Source organism: Muntiacus reevesi, chromosome 2 (assembly GCF_963930625.1).
Source record: "Muntiacus reevesi chromosome 2, mMunRee1.1, whole genome shotgun sequence".
Taxonomy (NCBI): Eukaryota; Metazoa; Chordata; class Mammalia; order Artiodactyla; family Cervidae; genus Muntiacus; species Muntiacus reevesi.
Window position 1 is genome coordinate 138,069,015 of NC_089250.1, and position 20,965 is coordinate 138,089,979.

The 20,965-nt window shown below is 39.3% G+C and overlaps 1 protein-coding gene across 1 annotated transcript in view; it reads left to right on the forward strand.

The window, feature by feature from the left end:
- PLCE1 (phospholipase C epsilon 1) overlaps positions 1 to 20,965 on the forward strand; it is a 358,298-nt gene that overhangs the window by 190,137 nt on the left and 147,196 nt on the right. Inside the window, exon 4 of the mRNA XM_065922944.1 lies at positions 18,528 to 18,844. Coding sequence (XP_065779016.1) covers positions 18,528 to 18,844 — 317 coding nt within the window. The remainder of the gene's footprint in view (positions 1 to 18,527; positions 18,845 to 20,965) is intronic.

Sequence of the window (20,965 nt, forward strand, 5' to 3'; positions counted from 1 at the left end):
GAATATGTGGTTACACCATACCGTGACACATACGAAACAAAGATTAGTGATTAAAAGTGTGCACTTTGGCAACAGACAGACCTAAATCCCAGCTCTACATCAGGCAAGCTTTGTAACCTGGAGCAAATTGCTTAAACTTTCTGTTCCTAAGTTTCATCATGTTTTCTATAAAATGAGGACAATGTAGATACTTGCCTCACAAAATTATAATGGGATAAAATCAATGAACTTAGTGATTATAAAGCATACCGTGCAAAACAAACAACAGAAAAAGGTGGATGTAGAGCAAAGAAGACATTCCAGAAATAGTAAGAACAAAGGCTTAGATCAGAATGGCTCTTAGAAGGGATTCAGATTTGGGTCTAGCAAGGGGTCAGGTTTGGCAGAAGGGAGAGAGCATGGGGGGGCCTTTGGAAATGGAACTGGGTAGCGTGCCCTCATCTGGAGGCTGCCTGGAGCTGCGGGTGGACTCTGGGGGTCAGTGCAAACCTCAGGAAACAGAGCTTCCCCCAGCTCTTGACCTCAGAGCTCATTTCTCCCATCCACACCCACCCTTCTCATAATTCCAGGCCACATCAGCCACCAACAGCAACCCACCTGCCTGGAAGTTCTCTCCCTTCTTGGCTATTAATAATTCAGGTGAATAATGCACATATAAATTTACTTTTCTTTTTTTCTGCCTCAGACATGAGAAAATTGGAATTTTTTGTGCAAACTCTTTCTCTTAGAAGAAAAAGAGAAAAAGCATAGAAGGAAAGGAGGGAGGTAAAAGAGAGAGAAGAAGGGAAAGGGAGGGAAATGCCTAGAGATGGGGTGGACATACAGGTGCATGATGACCGATGTGTTCAGCAAAGCACAGACTTACTATCCCATTTATCAAAAACAGGTCACACAAATCACTCTTGCCAATGGATTCCATTGAAAGGACTTTCTGTTCTTCTCTTCCCTGCTCTGTCTGAATGCCTGGACTTAGAGAAATTACACTAGCTATTTGAGGAAGAGTTTGCTTGCTGACATGGATGCCACATCCCTTCCAGAACCTTCTGATTTCTCCACAGTAGGGGGAGCAGGGAGCCCAGGTCTTAGATTCCTTTGGCCCTGGACTTTGTCACATTTCCTCCTGTTTATCAGTCTCTCCATCCATTCATTCAGTGACACTTACTAACCTCTTCTCTCTGCAGGCACTCTGCCAAGAGTTGGAGATAGCAACATAAGCTATAGGAGGTCCAAACAACAGTACTACAGACTCTGAAAACAACACTGAAAAAGGACCAGGGCTACCCAGAGCACCTTTGTATCAATTTACAGTGCCCAAAGGTGACTGCTTACAGGTCCCAAAGGACCTGAATTCTTGTGCTTTTTCTTTAAAAAAAAAAAAAAATCATTTCTATACCTTTATTACTTTGGACTTAAAAGGAAAAAGCCTGCATTGCTTTAAAAATATTGTTTTTAATATTGTATTAAGATCTTAATATTTTAAGATCAAAATATTGATCTTTTCTACTGTTCGATTTAGTACAAGTTAATGAGAAACCATGTACTTATAAAGGGACCTGTAGTAGAATAAAATAGCTTTAATTTAGGCTTCTATGTTGAAGATCAATTTTTGAGGTATAGTTTCAAAGAGTCATTTTAGGGGGATCTCATATTTGATTATTCAATCTCTCTGAGCCTTAGTTTTCTTTATCCACAAAGTGGAAATAATAGGCTTAGTCTATAAATCAAAGGAATGTAGAGGCATTCAATTTTTTTACTCTAAGCCATTATACATATGTAAACTGCTTCTATCACCGTTGCACATAATTGTGATGATAAGTATTGACTATAGTTGAGGCCCTGCCTGTGGGTTTGTGAAACCAGTGGGCTTATTCTCTGCTATATCTGGATGCTTCTTTTCCTGTGGCCACTGCACTAGTAAAGAAATTCCATCAAAGCAGTGCTTTTCAATTAGTAATGTGCATATGAGTCTCCTGGGGACTTTGTTGAAATGCAAATTTCAATAAATTTGGATTTGTTAGGATTTAGTAAATTTGGATTTACTAAGTCTGGGTAAGGACTGAGATTCTGAGTTTTTCAGGGATTCCTAAATGATGCACTTGTTGATGGCCAAGACCCTCATGTGGAGCAGCAAGACTCTAGATTACCTCTGGAAGCCTCCTCAAGGGACCTTTCTGTATCTCATGGCTTCTGTGTTACCCACCTTTGCCAAAGGAGACCAAACTCCTCCTCTGAGGTTCAAGAGTTTCCACTCCAGCCTGTGCCTGGTCTTAGAATAGGAAGCCCACCTGCTGCACACAGAACAAGAGCCCTGTCCTGCTGCAGCACCCTTTGGTTCTTGCCACACACAGGAGGCAGCTTTAAAAAAAATATTCTCCTGTATCTTTGTTCCACTTTTCCTTGAGCTCTAATCCTTACTTCTGAAGGCATCTTCAAAGTTTGTTATGGTCAGTTCACCAGCCCATTTGAATTCATCTTTGATTCCTGAGGCACTGGTCTGAGCCAATCAAGTCCATGGAAAATGGACTTCTAAACCCAAATGCACTTGCCCAGTTTCTAAGAACTACATACAACTCAGCCAGTGCGAGTAATAGAAACAATAATATCTATCATTTGTTGAATCAGAAACTACATACCATAAACTATTCTAAGTGCTTCAGCAACATCAACCCTCTTGCAACTCTAAGTATGGTCCCAGAAACAGCAGAAATCTTAGACCCCACCCGGGACCTAATGAATCAGAATCTGCATTATTTTATCAATACAATTCCTAAGTAAAAATCCTGGGTTCAGTCCTAGCTATCCTACTCAATAATTGTACAAAAATCTTTTCTCCTTTGCCCTCTATCTTCATTCCCTTGGTCTCATTCAATTTCAGGGTCTTCTTGGAAAGGTCCCAGGTCTTTTTCATTGACAGAGATTGTTTGAGCATTCTCTTTGGTGCCCAGGATTGGCGGTCAACAACTATAAGACTCAGAGTGGCCAGAGAGGATTCTTCCTTTAGAGAGAGCAAGAATCAGCCAGTTGGGTCCCTTCAGTTGAAGAGCTTATAGAGTAATTAGATATGATTCCCACCCCCCCCCCCCAGCTGTTAGTAAATAGAATCTGCTTGTATTATTTATATTTATATCTGTAACTATAGATAAAAAGGAAGTCACCCTGAAAGAAATAACAGACCAATGAGCAATTGGTCCTTCAACAGAATGAGAAGTTACATGTCTTATGTGTATTAATGAGCTGTTCCCTCCCTTTGCCAACTCTCATGTGCTTATAAACAAGTAAATAATAAGACACTTCTAGGGCATATGACCACCTCCCCAGAGTTTATGTGGAAATATTCAGGTCTTCTGTGAATGGCTGAGTGTTTTATGTACATCTCATGTGGTTTCCAAAGCAACCTTGTAAGTAGGCTCATGATTCCCACTTCAAAGATAAGAAAACTGAGACTTAAGGACCATAAATTGGTGCCCCTACTTAAGAAGAGCTTGAGAAGGGGGAGGATAACTGGTAGCTTCACTCTCTATTGTCCTGAGCTATTCCCTTCTGGCCCCCAACTTGCCTGCCCCAGTCCACAAACTCAAACCTCTGTCATTAGGCTAAGTGGGTGTCTCTGTTTTAAAAGACACTTCGACAGCCTCATGATGATCCCACCCCCATCCACCTTCAGAGGTCTGCCAGTGTTTGTCCCAACCATAGATGATATTTCATTTCTAAGGAGTTGAAGAAAACTGATTTTCCCCATCTTCTTGTCTCTTCAGTGGTGGTTTGTACGCCTTCCAGCTGGGAGTTCACAGGAAGGTGAACAGATGGCCTGTTCCACTCAAAGAGATTAATTACAGGGTTAAGCAACTAAAGGGGGTGCTGAGCAGGATTTGAACTTAGTTCCATCCCATTCCATCCATTCCATCAGCCCAGGCACCTGATCACTCTCCCGACTTGCATGTGCAGTCCAGGGCTCCTTCTTTACCACCTCCTTATCACATGCCTCTGGTGGGAGACATGAGATTGAAGGTGCCCAAGGTACCCAGGCATGAAGCCCTGGATTGCACAGTCATAGCTGGCAGCAGTCTGGCTCAGGATCACAGATACCAGAGGCTGGGCATGTACTCATGTCCAGGAATGGGCACCAGCTCTTTTGTGTCTGCTGCTCCGAGAGAGGATGACAGCTGTTATTCCAGGTCTTATGACTGTTTTATACCAAATCAAAGAGGAGCTGGCCTCAGGAAGAAAGCGTGAGGTCTCTCTTAGACATCGTGAAACCCGTATGTGTTTTCTTTACACATTTTATTGAACTGGCTCCCTTCTCCCACGTCCCACTGCCATCATGGACATCATGTCACAGAGTCAAATGGCCTTGCTAACCCCCTAGACTTTGGCCTAAGAAAGGTCTTGTGAGGATTCTTCTGAACATCTTATAGTGGAGGACAGTCAAGAGGTTGATGCAGACGTCCATGCGGGTGGATTGAGAGAAAGCAATGAAAATGGGATGGAAGCGACTCATTCTGGAAATAACTAGTAGATGCAAACTCAGCCCAGGAGGTGGAGGAGTAACAAAGTCCCCAAGAATTTGGACCTGAGGAAGTGAAGATGATACCCTAAATAGAAGTTCAACTTGCATAACTTCACTCTAAGATGCTGGTTGTTCAAGTAGACCCTCCCAATAGAAGCATCAGAATTGGAGCTAAGTGAGAGGTCAGAACTGGAATTACACATTTACAAAGTCATCTGCTTAGCTGTGATGGTTGCAGCTTGAGATGAACATTTCTAGGAAAGAGAGAGGTGAGAGAATTGAGACTGTAGAGTTCAGGCTCAGGAGCTGCAAGAAGACTCAGAAACCAGTGTCATTTCTGGAGAGTAAAGAGGAAAGCCAAGATCATGTAGTGTCCTGAGGCCGGACTCAGGGAAGGTCCACGGTATTAGGCTTAGACTTATAGATCACCAGGCTCCTGCTCCATGACATTTGCATGGTAATTTTAATGCACCAAATCATAATTTTCTCTAATCTATCACTAGCCACCTTGGCATGACTCTTTTTTCCCCCTCTTAAAGGTGGCTTTGACTTTGTCAGTAAAGATCTTCTACTCAAATAATATTGCATAATTAAATACAAAATAGTTTCTATACAGTCATGTCCACTACTAGATAAGGTACATACCATAGGCTGAATTCTTGTGGTAAGTACTTACTAAGGATTTGAGTTGAAATAACATTTGGTCAACAAGTGACACAATGTGAATCCTTATGCCTTCAGGTTTTGGTCCCATTTTAGTTGAAAAGGGGAAATGAACAGTTTTGAATTTGTGCATAACTTTAACTGTGGTACCCAGAGTACAAGAAATGGTGAAGAGAATGGATTTTGAAGTCAAAATGAATCTGAGTCAAATTCCTGGCATCACTACTTACTACCTGTGAGTATTTAGGCAAGTTACTTAACCTTTGGCATTTCCTCAGCTATAAAATGAAATATTTAATCATACTTGGGGGCTTCTCTGGTGGCTCAGACAGCAAAGTATCTGCCTGCAATGCAGGTGACCCAGGTTTGATCCTGGGTCAGGAAGATTCCCTGGAGAAGGGAATGGCAACTCACTCCAGTATTCTTGCCTGAAGAATCCCATGGACAGAGGAACCTGGTGGGCTACTGTCCATGGGGGTCACAAAGAGTTGAACATGACTGATTGACTAACATTTAATCATACTTAGACCAGAGTCATTGGTAGGACTAAAGGAGATACTTAAATAAAATGTTAGCAAGTAATGCTGTCAGTACAATTAGTACTGCCTTTTATGGGCAAAAAGAAATAAATAAATTCCAGGTTGACGTGTGTTTTTCTTATTAAGTGACTTTGAGCTACCCAAAGTCTGGTACAGGTCAGTTCTAAAACAATATGTTTTAAATCAGAAATAACACGCACCAGTTTTAAGTCATAGAGCTATTTTAATTGATACTCAGATCACCATGGGTTGAAAATGTGATTATAATAACAAACAACAATTTTCAACATGCATTTTTAAAATATACATTTCCTTTCTTTAAAACAAACATAATTTTTAAAAATATCAGAGTGTTTGTGGTTTGAAGTCATGGTTACAGTCACGTCCCAGTTTGCCATCTGTTCTTGTCCAATGTACAGGTCCAAGTTAAGGTCAGAACTGCAAATAAACAATAAATGTCTGCTGGTCTCATACAAGGCTTTTCTCGGTTAGGATGTACTTGAATATGTGATATGTTAATATAAAATAAATACGCAGTTAAACATATGAAAATTAAAGTAATGCACCATATTAATGGAATAATGGATAACAACCACATGATCATCTCAATAGATGCAGAAAAATCATTTGACAAAATCCAATACCCTTTTACAATACCTTTTTACAATAAAAACTTTAAACAAAATAGGAATAGAAGGGAGTTTCTCTAACCTGATAAAGTGTATCTATGAAAAACCTACAGCTAATATAATGTGTTACAGTGGAAGACTGAGAATTTTTCACCCAAGATCAGGAACCAGACAAAGATATCTCTTCTCACCACTTTTGTTCCACATTTATTGGAGGGTCTTGCTAGGGCAGTTAGGTAAGAAAAAGAAACAAAAGGTATTCCAACTGGAAAAAAAGAAGTAAAACTATCTCTGTTATCAGATAACCTGATCTCATATATAGAAAATCATAAGGAATCCACTAAACTCCTATTAGAATTATTAACTGAATCCAGCAGGCTTGTAAGACAGAAACTCAGTCATACTTCTGCATGCTGGCCATGAACAATCTGATAGTGAAGTTACAAAAACTGCTTCATTTACAGCAGCATCAAAAATAATAAAATACTCAGGAATAAATTTAACAGAAGAAATTCAAGACTTGTACACTAAAAACTATAAAGCATTGTTGAAAGAATGAGACTGCAAAAGAGACACAGATGTATTGAATAGTCTTTTGGACTCTGGGAGAGGGCAAGGGTGGGATGATATGGGAGAATGGCATTGAAACATGTAAATTATCATATGTGAAATGAATCGCCAGTCCAGGTTCGATGCATGAGACAGGGTGCTCAGGGCTGGTGCACTGGGATGACCCAGAGGGATGGGATGGGGAGGGAAGTGGGTGGGAGGTTCAGGATGGGGAACACATGTACACCCATGGCTGATTCAAGTCAATGTATGGCAAAACCAATACAATATTGTAAAGTAAAAATTAATTAATTAATTAATTTGAAAAAAAAAAAGAATTTTAAAAGACTTCAATAAGTGGAAAGACCTCCTGTGGTCATGAATTTAAAACTAATATTGTTAAACTGACCATACTCCCCAAAGTAATCTACTGATTCAGTGCAGTCCCTACCAAATCCACCTGCTGTTTTGGGGGAATTAACATGCTGATTCTAAAATTCACATGGGCTTTCAGGGTCACAAAATAGCCAAAGTAACTTTTTAAAATAAACTTTAAAAGTGAAAAAAATTGGAAAACTCACACATCCAATATCTAAATTTACTACAAAGCTACAGTAATCATACTGGCATACAGACAGACATATAGACCAAAAGTATGGGATAGAGATCCCAGAAGTAAACCCTTGCATGTATGATCAAACAATTTTCAACAAAGATCATTCAGTGGGGAAAGTTTTTCCAAAAATGATGCTGGGAAAATTGGATACACTGTACAAAAATGAATTTGGACCCTTGCCTTACACTGTATACAAAAATTAACCTAAAACAAATCAAAGAACTAAATATAAGACCTAAAGCTATGAAACATAGGGGGAAAGCATCATGACATTGTATATGGCAATGAATTTTGGATATGACACCAAAAGCACAGTCAACAGAAGAAACATGGAAAATAGGACTTTATCAAAATGAAAAATTTTGTGATATCTAATGTCTTATAATAACTTATTATTGAAGATAACCTGAAAATATATATATGTAACTGAATCACTTTGCTGTACACTTGAAACTAACATAATATTGTAAATCAACTATATTGTCAATTTTTTAAAAATAAATTGTTTGTCAAAGAACACTATCAGTGAAGCTAAAAGGTAGCACACAGAATGGGATAAAATATTTGCAAATAACATATATGATAAGAGACTAATATCCAGGATATATATACAACTCAACAACAACAAAACAACCCAATTCAAAGTTGGGCAAAGGACTTAAGTCAATATTTCTCACAAGAAGTATACAGATGGCCAGTAAGCACAGGAAAACATGCTCAACATCGTTAGTGACTAGGAATATGCAAATCAAAACCATAAGATACCGCTTCACACTCACTAGGATGGCTATAATTTTTAAAAAAATTTAAGGAAAACAAATGTTGACCTGGATGTGGAGAAATTGGAGCCCTGTACATTGCTGAGGGAATGTAAATTGGTGCAGTCCCTGAGGAAAACAGTTTGAGCATTCTTCAATAACTGCTAAACACAGAGTTATCATATGATCCATCAATCCCATTCCTAGGTATTTACCCACACAAAAGATTTTACACAAATATTCGTAATAGCACTATTCATGATCATCAAAAGGTGGAAACAGCACAAATGTTCATTACCTGATGAATAGATAGACAAAATTTGGTATATACATAAAATGGAATCTTATTTAGCCAAAATAAGAAATGAAGTACTGATTCATGCTATAACATTGATTTACCTTGAAAATATTATAACTGAAAGAAGCCATACACAAAAGGCCACATACTGTATGATTCAGTTTTAGAAAATGTACAAATCCATAGAGACAGAGTGGTGGTTATCGGGGGCTGATATGAGTTGGGCCAGGGGAAATGACTGATAATGTGTGTGCATATATTCTAATATTATTGCTCAGTTGTGTCTGACTCTTTGTGACCCCATGGACTGTAGCCTGCCAGGATCCTCTGTCCATAGGATTGTCCAGGCAAGAGTACTAGAGTGGATTGCAATTTCCTCCTCCAGGGGATCTTCCTGATGTGGGATCGAACCCACGTCTCCTGTGTCTTCTGCACTACAGGTGGATGTTTTACTTGCTGAGCCTTAAAGGAAGTAGCAGTGATAAAAAATGTTCTAAAACTAACTATGACGACAATTCAACTCCATGAACATACTTAAAAACTGCTGAATTGTATACTTTCAAAAATGAGTTTTATGGTATGTGAATTATATCTCAATTAAAAAAAAAAAGAATGGACATAAATAACTCAGCAGTATTTTAGCATGAAAGGATTTAACTCTGAAACTATTCTGACTTTTCAATGAGGTTTGCTGATGATGCCAAACTAGAAGGGATGTGACTGTTCATAGAGGGTACAGCTGCCAAGTTAAGAACAGCAAATTCGGGGTGAGGAGGGGATAACATTTTTTAAAGTGGGGAATCTATTACTGAAGTGTATGGCAAAATGTGATGGATATTTTCCTATGAATAAATGAGGATCTTTAAAAAATGCTTGATTATGGTGGGCACCATACCAGAGGGTACAAGTTGCAGGTTATAAAAACAAAGCAAAAGTTTCCATACCCTGAAATGGTTTGATATATGACTAAGTCTCTCCATCTGACTTCCAAGATGAAAGGCCCCAAGATTCCTTCCTCTTTCAAAGGATAAATTCACTACAATAAAAAAACAGTTAACTACTGAGAGCTGAATATGTGCTAAATGTTTTTGCATGCATTTTCTCATTTTAATTTCCCCATCGTCATTGTGACATGCTTGTAGAGAACTTACCCAAGGTCAGTCAGCAAGTCAGGGCCTGAGCTGTGCTGCAGCCCCACTCCTGGACCCCACTCGTAACCACTGGATTATACTCTCCATTATCTTGTTTTCTTCCTCTGGGGGAGATTCCCCCCAGGAGTGTACAACACCTGAGGTTCTTCCTGCACTAAGTAGGGGAGACAGTGGAGTAGAGAGGGAATTCTCAACTGGGAGTTGGAGACCAACTTTGCAAATAATCAGCTCCAGGACCTTGGGCAGGAAGCGTGATCTCTTAGAGGCACTGTTTCCTGATTTGTAAGGTGTGGAAAATTTGTCCTAGCTGTCCCTGAATGAGGTCCTTCCAGCTCGATCATTTGGTCCGAGTCCCACCTCATTTACCTACCACTAGGAAACTGGTTGTATAGAGACACTAAGAGGAACAAGTCCTTCAAGCCAGAGAGGGTGGTGATTTGGGGAGCCTGGACTTTGGGTGTCAGACTGATGTGGCAAGGCTTCCATCACTAATCTCAGGATGATACTGAATAAGTTCTGTAACTTCTGTCCCTGTATGCTAAAATGAGTATAATAATAGGAGAGGGTATAAATAAAATGAGTATAATAATAAAATGAGTATATAATAATATAAAGTGAGTATAATAATAATAAAACTTTCCTGGTTTTCTAGTGACTAAGACTCTGTGCTCCCAATGCAGGGGACCTGGGTTTAATCTCTGGTCAGGGAACTAGATCCCGCATGCCTCAGGTAAAAGCTGGTACTCCCAAATAAATAAATAATTTTTAAAAATAAGCTTTAAAAAAGTAATAGCATAGGGTACTATGGCTTAAAGTGCTTGTGAGGACTGAGTGAGACCTCTTTAGGGAGCTTACAGCAATTCTTAGCATACTGTAAGTAGTGATTATTATACATTATTTAATGATATTATAATTTATTTAGTATTATTATTGATGATTATCATTATAAAATAGAAGCACAGAATCCCTTAAGGGTAAATAGTATAGGTTTAAGTTGCTCAGCCAGATCAGACTCTGATGTTCAGGTGACCTGCTTGGGCTCTGCTCTAGAAATATTCACATCTACTGGGTTGGCCATCAGGAATGGCCTGCTGGGTACAAGGGCATTAGATTGTCACTGGCACTCTAGAGTTTCCCTCCAGTTAACTTTGAGCCAGTAATGCCACTTTCCTCTGTAAGCATGGTATCTTATTATAGTTTACCATATGAATTTTGGCTCAATTAATTTTGTTTACCCAAAATAATCAGAAACAATAGGTGATCAATGAGAAATATGGCTAAAACATTTGACTAATGTGTGCTGTGAAAAGAAATTACTGCTCCCTGGAAATTTCCCAGTGTGGGTGGGGAATTTTTCTCTGCTTCAATGTTATTGGAAAATATAATAAGCACATATAATGATATATTTAAAAACTCTATCACTGTTATTTATAATGACATAAATGGTAAACATAACATTGACTACTAAAGAGCCATTAAGATCAAATATTAGAAAACCAGCTTTAAAGTTGGGTAAATGTGTACTGTAGAATAAGTTGGGTTTTTTGTTTCTTTGCTTCAAAAAAAAACCCATGTGTTCTGATCCTAATTTTGTAAATGCTTTGTACATTTGTAGAAAAAATATGAAATGCTGCAACAAAAGTATTAGCAGAGATTATCTGTGGGTGTAGGATTAAGATTGTTTTAATACACTAACAATGAAAAAACAGAGAAATTAAGGAAACAATACCATTCACCATTGCAACAAAAAGAATAAAATACTTAGGAGTACATCTACCTAAAGAAACAAAAGACCTATACATAGAAAACTATAAAACACTCATGAAAGAAATCAAAGAGGACACAAACAGATGGAGAAACATGCCGTGTTCATGGATTGGAAGAATCAATATTGTCAAAATGGCTATACTACCCAAAGCAATCTATAGATTCAATGCAATCCCTATCAAGCTACCAACGGTATTTTTCACAGAACTAGAACAAATAATTTCACAATTTGTATGGAAATACAAAAAACCTCGAGTAGCCAAAGTAATCTTGAGAAAGAAGAATGGAACTGGAGGAATCAACCTGCCTGACTTCAGACTCTACTACAAAGCCACAGTCATCAAGACAGTGTGGTACTGGCACAAAGACAGAAATATAGACCAATGGAACAGAATAGAAAGCCCAGAGATAAATCCATGAACCTATGGACACCTTATCTTTGACAAAGGAGGCAAGGATATACAATGGAAAAAAGACAACCTCTTCAACAAGTGGTGCTGGGAAAACTGGTCAACCACTTGTAAAAGAATGAAACTAGAACACTTTCTAACATCATACACAAAAATAAACTCAAAATGGATTAAAGATCTAAATGTAAGACCAGAAACTATAAAACTCCTAGAGGAGAACATAGGCAAAACACTCTCCGACATGAATCACAGCAGGATCCTCTATGACCCACCTCCCAGAATATTGGAAATAAAAGCAAAAATAAACAAATGGGACCTAATTAAACTTAAAAGCTTTTGCACAACAAAGGAAACTATAAGCAAGGTGAAAAGACAGCCCTCAGATTGGGAGAAAATAATAGCAAACGAAGCAACAGACAAAGGATTAATCTCACAAATATACAAGCAACTCCTGAAGCTCAATTCCAGAAAAATAAATGACCCAATCAAAAAATGGACCAAAGAACTAAACAGACATTTCTCCAAAGAAGACATACAGATGGCTAACAAACACATGAAAAGATGCTCAACATCACTCATTATCAGAGAAATGCAAATCAAAACTACAGTGAGGTACCATTACACGCCAGTCAGGATGGCTGCTATCCAAAATTCTACAAGCAATAAATGCTGGAGAGGGTGTGGAGAAAAGGGAACCCTCTTACACTGTTGGTGGGAATGCAAACTAGTACAGCCACTATGGAGAACAGTGTGGAGATTTGTTAAAAAACTGGAAATAGAACTGCCATATGACCCAGCAATACCACTGTTAGGCATACACACTGAGGAAACCAGATCTGAAAGAGACACATGCACCCCAATGTTCATTGCAGCACTGTTTATAATAGCCAGTACATGGAAGCAACCTAGATGCCCATCAGCAGACGAATGGATAAGGAAGCTGTGGTACATATACACCATGGAATATTACTCAGTCATTAAAAAGAATTCATTTGAATCAGTTCTAATGAGATGGATGAAACTGGAGCCCATTATACAGAGTGAAGTAAGCCAGAAAGATAAAGATCATTACAGCATACTAACACATATATATGGAATTTAGAAAGATGGTAATGATAACCCTATATGCAAAACAGAAAAAGAGACACAGATGTACAGAACAGACTTTTGGACTCTGTGGGAGAAGGCGAGGGTGGGATGTTTCGAGAGAACAGCATGTATATTATCTATGGTGAAACAGATCACCAGCCCAGGTGGGATGCATGAGACAGGTGCTCAGGCCAGGTGCACTGGGAGGACCCAGGGGAATCGGATTGGGGGGGAGGTGGGAGGGGGGATCGGGATGGGGAATACGTGTAACTCCATGGCTGATTCATGTCAATGTATGACAAAACTCACTGCAATGTTTTGAAGTAATTAGCCTCCAACTAATAAAAATAATTGAAAAAAAAAAAAGATTGTTTTAATTTTCTTCTATAAAGAAAGTATAAACTTCTCTAATTTTTTATACTTTCATGGTGGACTCATGTCTCTCTGGAAGTCAGAGTGAGCACAGAAGTTATTTTTTACTAATAGGAATACTGTCGTATTTTCTTCTTCTACGAAGCTCTTCCATCACTTATAAAGTATTTTATCTGACTGTGGTTTAATTCTCAATCTATGCATATTGGTTTTTTCCCTTTTTTTTAAAAAAAAAGTATGACTTAGAAATAGTATGCTTCATTGATTTGTGAACTCATAAAATCATGCAGTATTGAGGACCAGACACAGTTGTTGCAAGATTGATTGTTACTCCAAAAACCAATAACAGATAATGAGAAAGTATCACCAACTAGCTGACCTTTCTCCATCTAAACCTATTACTTCCCTGTTGAAAAACAGTTTTCAACTCTGCCTGAGATTTAGTGTCTGCAAGTCAACTTTGAATCTTAATAAAAGAAAGAAATCAACATCCTTCCTCTCCTGTCTTATTTTATATGATTGGAATCACATCACTCAAAGACTACTAAGTGTGAGGTTGATGAATCCAGGGCTTCAGTTAAAAAAATAAAGGATTGCCTACAAAATGAATTCAGATCAAAGAAAAATGGGTAGAGTAGATATAATAAAAGTTTTTTCTTCGCTCTTCCCTAATTGCAATTTGAACTAATTTTTCAAAAACAATACTGCAATATTTGTAAAAATCTGAACTGCTCAAATACCAAACCAGTTTGTGCCCATAAGAAGATTAGAATTTTGTTCTCTGGCTGAATTTTTCAGATAACATTTGATATATCTTTTTAATACTGTAAAATTACATTAGAAAAAAGTTCAATGAAATAGTAGACAGTCTCTGGAAGTGGAAGTTTATAGGCAAGATCAGGGCTTTCTGGTCCTAGGAAGGAAGGAACCAAGGGTTAAGTGGATGTCTCTCACCACAGCATCCCTCAAGGGAAGACTTGGCCCAGATTCTCCTCCTTCAAGGTCGGGTGATTGCATAGGTCCACCCAGAGACCCCAAAGTTTAAGATGTATATTTCTTCACGTGTATATTTGGATTCTCCTGCCACCCCCATTGTTTCTTCATGAGCCACACCTGTTCTGTAGTGCCTTCTAGAAAATAAAGCTCCCTTCATTTTCTACACGGATGCTTCATCTCTGTTAATATGTACTACAGCCTTGGGCAATGATTTGCAGTTTCCTAAATAAGCAATGCTCTCTCTCACCCTTGGATCTTTACATAGACCTGTATATATTGTCTTTGGCAATGTGACAGGCCAAGCTTCTTTGGAACCACTAACCTCACAAGTACCCAAGGCCCTATTTCCCCCAGTTGACAAAAGTTTTGAGGAAACTATAATTTCTATATAAATGATATAGAGATAGATAGCAAAATTGAGGATAGCTACTATGTGCTATGATAGTTTTTCCCCTAGTGGGAATTATTAAAGGCTCTGAGAAGTCCTGAAGTTAAAATAGAAAAAAGAAAGCTTGTTTAATTTTGTTTAACCCAGTATGTCTCTAAATTAGTAACCAAGGAACCATGTTTTGCATAAATTCAGTGTAATACACTTTCAAAAATGTTGATTTCAAGCATGGGAACTTTCATATGAATTTGTAAGAAGGAAAGGAGAGGGCACTTTTTCATTAGTGTTTGTTACATTCTAATGTAATTGTAATGTTGTGATTGACACGATGGTTCCAGGCTGACCAGAGAATGGAACTGTCACCTCTTTAGAGTCAAATCCTTACCTTTAAAGTTTGAAGAGTTCATCTCATCAGACCACTGCAAGTAAGCAAGCACAGGAAGTTGACTTATACTAACAGAAATCACTTGCGATGCATCTGAAATCCATAATGCCAATGTGAGTTTCTGTTGCTACATAAGTTCATATGCTGAGTGATCAAGAACACAAACTCTGAGGTCAAAAAGACCCTAATTCAAATCCCAACTTCCCAGCTGACCACTTATGTTACCTTATGTGAGTATCACATAATACCTACCACCTGAATTAATCCAACCATCTCATCTTCTGTCACTCCCTTCTCCCCTTGCCCTCAATTTTCCCCAGCATGAGGGTCTTTTTCAGTGGGTCAGCTCTTCGCATCAGGTGGCCAAACTATTGGGAGCTTCAGCTTCAGCATCAGTCTTTCCAGTGAATATTCAGGGTTGATTTTCTTTAGGACTGACTGGTTAAATCTCCTTGCTGTCTAAGGGACTCTCAAGAGTCTTCTCCAGCACCACAATTCAAAAGCATCTATTCTTCAGTACTCAACCTTCCTTATGGTCCACCTTTCACATCCTTACATGACTACTGGAAAAACTATAGCTTTTACTAGACAGACCTTTGTCAGCAAAGTAATGTCTCTGATTTTTAATATGCTGTCTAGATTTGTCATAGCTTTCCTTCTGAAGAGTGAGCGTCTTTTAATTTCATGGCTGCAGTCACCATCCATAGTGATTTTGGAGACCAAGAAGATAAAGTCTGTCACTGTTTCCACTTTTTCCCCTTCTATTTGCCATAAAGTGATGGGACTGAATGCCATGATCTTCAGTTTTTGAATACTGAGTTTTAAGCCAGCCTTTTCACTCTCCTCTTTCACCTTCATCAAGAGGCTCTTAGTTTCTCTTTGCTTTCTCCCTTTAGAGTCATATCATCTAGATATCTGAGGTTGTTGATATTCTCCTGGCAATCTTGATTCCAGCTTGTGGTTTTTTCACATGATGTACTCTGCATGTAAGTTAAATAAGCAGCTGTTTCATAAGATTAGGGAGTTATTTTTATTTCCTTCACAGAATGCTATACTTTGAAATCATGTCTTAAACCTGGTTACTTCTGGGAAGATTTACTATATATGGCTAGTTCTACTGTACATAAATGATCAGCATCAGAAACTGAAATCTGCCTCCGTCATCATTCATATTCTGGCTCAGTTTTGGGGAAATCTGGTCACTTTCTCAACCATTCAGCAAGTTGGAGAATGGGATCTTGTAGGCTTGATTGAGTACCTGCCTTATTTTAATTATTTTCAAATACGAGCTTAGAGAGAACCAGATATAATTTGGTATTCCACATCGACATTGTCATTTAAGACAGACCTGGTTTCCACTTTTCTGTTCCATCCACATCCTTATTGATTTATTAATTTGAACAGACTGCATGGCTTGAGTTTTGGATCAGAAGATATAGTCGCCATACTCATAGAGGAAGGAATCAGGGAAAGTAGACTACCCTTTAGAGAAGGTAGGTAATGCAGGGTAAGGCTAGTTGGAGTTTAAGGGAGAAGGGATATTTGACTGGTTTGTGTTTAAGGATAAAGATAATTAACATCTCTCTAGGCAAAGAAGAGTCAGTGGAAAGGAAGAAATGGAAGGTGGAGATATCCACTGTGGCAAAGTAAACATGTGCTAAGAGAATAATTTTGAGTCTACGAATGAATGCCTCTGGTACTTCTATCTAATGCACTTGCTACCTTCCTTCCTGCTACCACCTTCTTATTATCAGTTGTGAAGCAGGCAATAAACTTTATTTTATTTATTTAGATATATCTCCTAATTACCTATTTCTTCCTTACTTGTATAGGTGGTTCTGTCCCTGTAAGGAAAGTAAAGTTTTTGTCGCTCAGTTGTATCCGACTCTTTGCAACCCTATGGACTATAGACCTCCAGGCTCCTCTGTCTATGGGATTCTCCAGGCAAGAATACTAGAGTCGGTTACCCTTTCCTTCTCCAGGAAATCTTGACAACCCAGGGATTCAACCTGGGTTTCTTGCATGACTGGCAGATTCTTTACTGTCTGAGCCATCAAGGAAGCCCTCTGTCCCTGAAAACCCCCAGATAAATCTAAGTGGAACTGGCATCTTTGAGGGCGGGATATTGGCAGGGTAGACCGTGAAGTTTTGAAATCTGGTGTGCGGAGGGTCCTTAGGTCTCTGGTGTGTTCACACACAGGGTGCACATCCCTATACGTGTATAGGCCTCCTCCCCCTACAGCCTTCTGTCCTCTTCCATTTCAGTTGTGTTGCCCGTGCCCACCCTCAATCCTTTTCAGACTGATGGTTAGCCCTGGAGGATGAGGAAGCAAATAGTACATTCTCCTTCACTAATACTCTGCAGAGTATCACAGTGAACTGGTTAGGGAATGGTGTGCTAAATCACTTCTGCTTCTGAAAATGGGAAACCAAAGAGTGGGAGGGGGGCAAGACAGATATCAGAAAGGTCTCCATAATAGGAGAGATAGTATAGACTATTCACCAAGCAGAAACTTTGATTGATAAACCTATAAGATTTTTTAAATTTTTATTTTTAATTAGAAGATAATTGCTTTATAATACTCTATTGGTTTCTGCCATACAATGACATGAATCAGCCATAAGTATGCAAATATCCCCTCCCTCTTGAACCTCCCTCCCACCCCCCACCCCAGCCCACCCCTCTAGGCTGTCACAGAGCACCAGGTTGAGCTTCCGTGTTACATAGCAACTTCCCGTTAGCTGTCTGTTTTACATATGGTAATGTATATGTTTTAATGGTTTGTCTCACCCTCTCCTTACCCTCTACCACTGTGTCCACAAGTCTGTTCTCTACATCTGTGTCTCTATTTTTGCCCTGCAAATAGATTCATCAGTACTGTTTTTCTAGGTTTCATATATATGTGTTAATATACATTATTTGTTTTTCTCTCTCTGATCTACTTCCCTCTGTATAACAAGCTCTAGATTCATCCACCTCAGTTCAACTGACTCAAATTTGTTCCTTTGATGAGTGAGTATTATTCCATTGTATATATGTACCACAGCTTCTTTATCCCTTCATCTGTCGATGTACATCTAGGGAGAAAGCTGTAGGATTCTGAATGGCTCTCAAGTAAATATCTGTTGTGCATGCATGCATGCCAGGTCATTTCAGTCATGTCCAACTCTTTGCGACCCTATGGACTGTAGCCAGCCAGGCTCCTCTGTCCATGGGATTCTCCAGGCAAGGATACTAGAGTGGGTTGCCATGCCCTCCTCCAGGGGATCTTCCCAAACCAGGGATCAAACCCGTGTCTCTTACATCTCCTGGTTCTTTAGCATTCTCTAGCACCACCTGGGAAGCCCAAATATCTGTGATAGGGGATACCAATCACAGTGTAACCATGGCTTCTGTTGCTTTATTTCAGAACGCCAACCAGGCACGTCTATGGCCAATTCCAGTACCCTTTCTTCAAGTTCAGCTGGGATCAGCAAGGAACTGATTGATCTGAAGCCCCTCATCCAGTTCCCAGAGGAAGTCGCCAGCATCCTGATGGAGCAGGAGCAAAATATTTACCGAAGGGTCTTGCCAGTTGACTATCTTATTTTCTTAACCCGGGGCTTGGGCACCACAGACCGCCAGAGGTCCCTGCCCTCCCTCAAAGCATCCATCTCAGCATCCATTCTTACCTCCCAGAATGGAGAGCACAACGCCCTCGAAGATCTTGTGATGAGATTTAATGAGGTAAGAAGCCACTCTCAGATTTGTTGTGATTGAATCACTGGTGATTTTTTTCATTTTTAGTTAATTTTTAATTGAAATATAATTGATTATAATGTTGTATCAATTTTTGCTGTATAGCAAAGTGAATAAGCTATTCATATACATATGCCTTTTTAGATTCTTTTCCCTTATAGGACATTACAGAATATTAAGTAGAGTCCCCTGTGCTATGCAATAGGTCCTTATTAATTATCTGTTTTATATATAGTAGTGTATGTATGTCCATCCCAATCACCCAATCTGTCCCTCCCCCACTTTCCCCATGGTAACCATAAGCTTGTTTTCTGCATCTGTGACCCTACTTCTGTGTTGTGAGTAAGTTCATTTGTACCATTTTTTTATATTCCACACATAAACAATGTCATATGATATTTGTCTTTGTCTAACGGCTAGTAAGTGACCTTTAGGCATTTCTCCTTTTAGGTTTGTTTGTTACTGCTATCTCATCTGCCTGTCTGTCTCGACGCTTCCATAATGACTGTTTTCTTTCCAGGCAATGAGATAGACACACTGTCAGCTTGCCTTTCACTCCACTTCACCCTTCAACCTAATTGAGCCCATCTCCATCCCATAGCATAACCATGTTCTACAAGCTTTCACCCTTTGGACAACCAGAACCCCTCATTTTCTGTATGCCCTTGCCAAAATGTTCTCCCCGGGCTCATTGTCAAATTGTCTCCTCCTTGTAAGCCCAGGTGTCTTAATTTGGAGTTTGATGACATGATCACTTGCCCATGGGGTCCTTCTAGTCCACTCCATCTGCTATTGTCAGTTCTCCCCTGCAGAAATTAAACACTAATACACCTGGGTCAGGAGTGCTGGGAGGAACATGGTCTTGAAGGACAATGAATTGCCTCATTCCTGACCTCTGTATACCATCAATTTCTCAGCCCCAGAAAGTCCCTCCAAGGGCTCCGAGACCTTGCCAGAAGCAACTTCTAAAAAGGACAGGTGTGACCAGAGTCTGGGAACACCTAGAAGGGAGGTATTGTAAGAGGTCTAGGAGCTTGCTGGGAGCTTGCTGGACACCCTGTGACCTTGGACCAAGGATGAAGGACAGGTCTTTATGAAGCGCTAGGGTCAGGGGATGCTGTGCTCCTGGACTTAAAGAATACTTTCACTCCATAGCCTAACCCCACACCCAGAGCTTTCTGTTCTATATTTTATTTCTTTTAGACTTCATTTCCTTGTCTTGAATATTAAAACACAGAATTTCAGTCTGTGTGTTTGGTGGTTGTTGGTTGGTTGCATTCCACAAACCCAGTAGTTTCCTCATCATTTAGTAAACTACCTAAATGCTAACATAATATCCTAGGTCTCATATATCTCTGATTGGCAGAGGATCAATCAACCTTTGTTACTTAAACACTTTCCAACCATAGCAGCTCACCTTGCAGTCTCCATAGCCAGTCAATCATGACCCTGTTGATGGTTATATCATGACAGTGAGGCCCAGTGGATGAAGAGAGTGTTAGAGGCTGATCTCAAACAGCTCTGTGTTCCAGAGATGCCCTGAGCATCATTTCTCAAAGGGAGATCGTGATTCACAGGAATTGCTAGTAGTCATCTAGCACTGTCATGCTGATTATTTAACATGTGCCACTTATTTGTTCCTCACAACCAACCTTGGGAGACAGATTCTTGTCATTAACCCCATTTTACCAAAGGGGAAACAGACACGAGAAGATGAAATTCTTTTCAAAAGGTCCCATAGGTAGTAGGTGGCAACAGCGATACTGAAACCCACAGAGTCAGGTCTCAGAGCCTGGGCTTTGAACCATAACATGAGAAAAAAATCAGACAATCCCAAATTGAAGGCCATTCTACTCTTCAAATGTGTCAGGGTCATGAATGGTAATTGTCAAAAACTAGAGAAGACCAGGAATTTTGTGCTCAACTAAATATAGTTTGGGGTCCTATTACATCCTGGACTAGAATAAGGATATTGATGGGAAACTGGTGAAATTCTAATAATGCATGTAGTTTAATTTGTATGAATGTATCAATGTTAACTTCCTTGTTGTGATAATGGGACTATGGTTATGAAAGATGCTAACACTGGAAGAAGTTGGGTGAACTATG